The 2,844-nt window shown below is 42.2% G+C and overlaps 1 protein-coding gene across 1 annotated transcript; it reads left to right on the top strand.

The window, feature by feature from the left end:
* Window positions 1-930: 930 nt before the first annotated feature.
* Window positions 931-2,598, top strand: LOC308659836 (vomeronasal type-2 receptor 26-like; the record flags this gene model as incomplete). Its single annotated transcript, XM_081313860.1, has 2 exons — window positions 931-1,120; window positions 1,694-2,598. Exons 1-2 carry the CDS (start codon window positions 937-939, stop codon window positions 2,596-2,598), a joined length of 1,089 nt encoding a protein of 362 aa, XP_081169986.1. The 5' UTR covers window positions 931-936.
* Window positions 2,599-2,844: the final 246 nt, after the last annotated feature.

The following is a 2,844-nucleotide window of genomic DNA, read 5'->3' as shown; positions in this document are numbered from 1 at the left end:
TGGGGAAAAATGCAGCTGAAGGAGCCATAGTACAAATGCTGAATGTGAAAGAGTAAATTTTATAGGGGAAATAGTTTAAAAAAACGGTGTTATTCCTGATTGCTCAGATCTCCACCAACAAAACACTTCTAGATTTTTAGATTTATGCAAATCCCCTAAGATGATGGCCATCACACAATGATAGAATCCATGATGTCTCGTTTGTGGCTTTCAGCCAATTAATCCCATTTCTTTTCATTCAGCTTCTTCCCTATTTGAGGAACATCCAGTTCAACAACAGTGCTGGAGAGAAAATCTCCTACTCAGAAAATGGACTAGGATCTGCTCATTATGATCTTCTCAACTGGGTTCTCCTCCCCAATCTATCTTTTGTCCACATGAAAGTTGGACGAATAGATCCTGGAGCTTCTCCAGGCCAGGATTTCAACATTAACTCCAATGCAATTGTCTGGGCAAAAAAGGTGAGCTGGAAGATAAAATAAATTCAACAAAAGAATTGTTTTCTTCTGGGGATTAAGCATATCCTCCTCCTTACCAGAAAACAGGTCACTGAATCAAAACTTTGGCAACCATTTCATGAAAAAAAAACTATTTTGCATGTAACATCTTTGAGGTCTCATCTGTGACATATCAAAAAGGGTTGAGATTAGGAAGAACTTCTTCTTGAAATCCAAGATACAGTTACAGCAGCCAACAGTGGTTTCCATGGACCATTCCCATTCAGTTGCATCCCCTTTTGCTTTAGAAAAGCTATAGCAAAATTCAAAAGCTTTCTTTGCATGTCTAGTCCGAGTTCCCATCTCCAGCATCCATTGGTGGTTTGGAATGGAACGGGCCTTAATCTCCCCGTGCCTTTTCCTAGTTATGCTAGAGCCCAGTTAACCATTTCTTTTCAAGAGTTCCTGATGATGGATATAAAAATGTACAAATGGATAAATGAAGCACATTCAATTCTTAGGCCACCTACGTTATTTCTCTTTTCTCTTTCAGAAGGTGCCCTTTGCCAGGTGTGGCATGAAGAGGTGCCAGGCAGGAGAGAGGAGAAGAGTTCCAGAGGGCGAGCAGGTTTGCTGCTACCAATGTGCCCCTTGCCCAGAAGGGACCGTTTCTAATCAGACAGGTAGTGCACACTTTTAAGTGGATATTTTCCAGGATGAAGCAAGCCATTCATAGAAACAAATATCAATTTTGTTGTCATTCTGGTAGATTCTTTAAAATAGTCAGGCTTTTCAGCAGAACCTCTGAGTCCTGCTCCCCTGACCATCTTTCCTGCTGCTCATAAATTTAATGCAAGATAGTTTCAGGGTACAATTCATGGGATCCCTATTGGACTTTCTACTCCTTCTCTTACAAGGCACCAGGAAATACAGTTACCAATCTTTTCACGAAGGAGAAGAGTGTAAGGTTCAAGTTTTGATTTTCATTATTTTGGGTGTGCTTCTTCAGTCAATAGTACCAGTCTCCCAGGAGATTGATAGACCTGTTGGAGAAAGAGAGGATCGATCTACCTATGTCTGCCTTCTCTGAAAAAAATAGTCTCAATGAAGAGATGCAAAATACAAAGCAGAGAAGTTGAGCCAAAGAGCTGAAAACATCCTTGCCTCTGACTAATGTACCCTCAGAATTATGAGTATTAAATAATGATTAGCCCTTTTTGATAAACCATGAAATGTAAAGTGACTCTTGATTTCAGATGCTCCTCACTGTGGCCCCTGTCCAGAAGACCAATATCCTAACAAGGACAAGAACCATTGCATTGCCAAGAAGATACACTTCCTTCACTATCAAGATACTTTAGGATATACTTTAGCTTCTCTAGCTCTTTGTCTCTCTATGATCACATCTGCAGTCCTGGCGATTTTCCTTAAGCATCACGATACACCAATTGTCTGGGCAAACAACCGAGATCTCACCTACATCCTCCTGGTCTCCCTCCTGCTCTGCTTCCTCTGCTCCTTCCTCTTTATTGGTCAACCAGGAAACCTCACCTGTCTCTTACGACAAACTGCCTTTGCCATCTTCTTTTCCCTTGCGGTTTCCTCTATCTTGGCAAAAACTGTCATGGTGGTTCTGGCCTTCATGGCCACCAAACCAGGGAACAAAGCAAGGAAACTCTTAGGAAAGCCACTGACCAACTCCATTGTCTTAGCCTGTCCCCTGGTCCAAGCAGTTCTTTGTGCCACTTGGCTGGTAACCTCTCCACCATTTCCCCACTTGGACTTCCACTCCTTGGTAGGAGAGACCATCTTGGAATGTAATGAAGGTTCAACTTCAATGTTTTACACTGTCCTGGCCTACCTGGGTTTTTTGGCTTTCATCAGTTTCACTGTGGCCTTTCTGGCTAGGAAATTGCCTGACAGCTTTAATGAAGCCAAGTTCATTACTTTCAGCATGTTGGTCTTTTGCAGTGTTTGGATCACCTTCATCCCCACCAATCTCAGCACCAAAGGGAAATCCATGGTGGCTGTGGAGATCTTCTCCATCTTGGCCTCTGGGGCTGGTCTCTTGGCTTGTATCTTTTTCCCCAAATGCTACATTATTCTACTGAGGCCCAATCTGAATTGTAGGGAAAATATGATAAGGAAGAAAAATCTCTAACTAAGGGAGGCATGGGGAAGATATTTATTTTTAAGGTATGATTAGTAGCTGATGACATTTCTAAAATATGATAGCAGAGAAGGAGGAACATGTCCATTAAATAATGCCTTATCATGTGTTATAACTGGTTGTCTAGTTTAATGAGGAGAAGGACATGGGGGGACATGATAGCAGTGTTCCAATATCTCAGGGGCTGCCACAAAGGAGAGGCACTCTGTTCTGTCCCCCCCTGGGGTACAAAAAGAC

Source organism: Vipera berus, assembly GCF_964194415.1.
Source record: "Vipera berus genome assembly, chromosome: 1".
NCBI lineage: Eukaryota > Metazoa > Chordata > Lepidosauria > Squamata > Viperidae > Vipera > Vipera berus.
The sequence above is the reverse complement of the archived record's forward strand: the minus strand, read 5'-3'. Positions and strand labels throughout refer to the sequence as shown.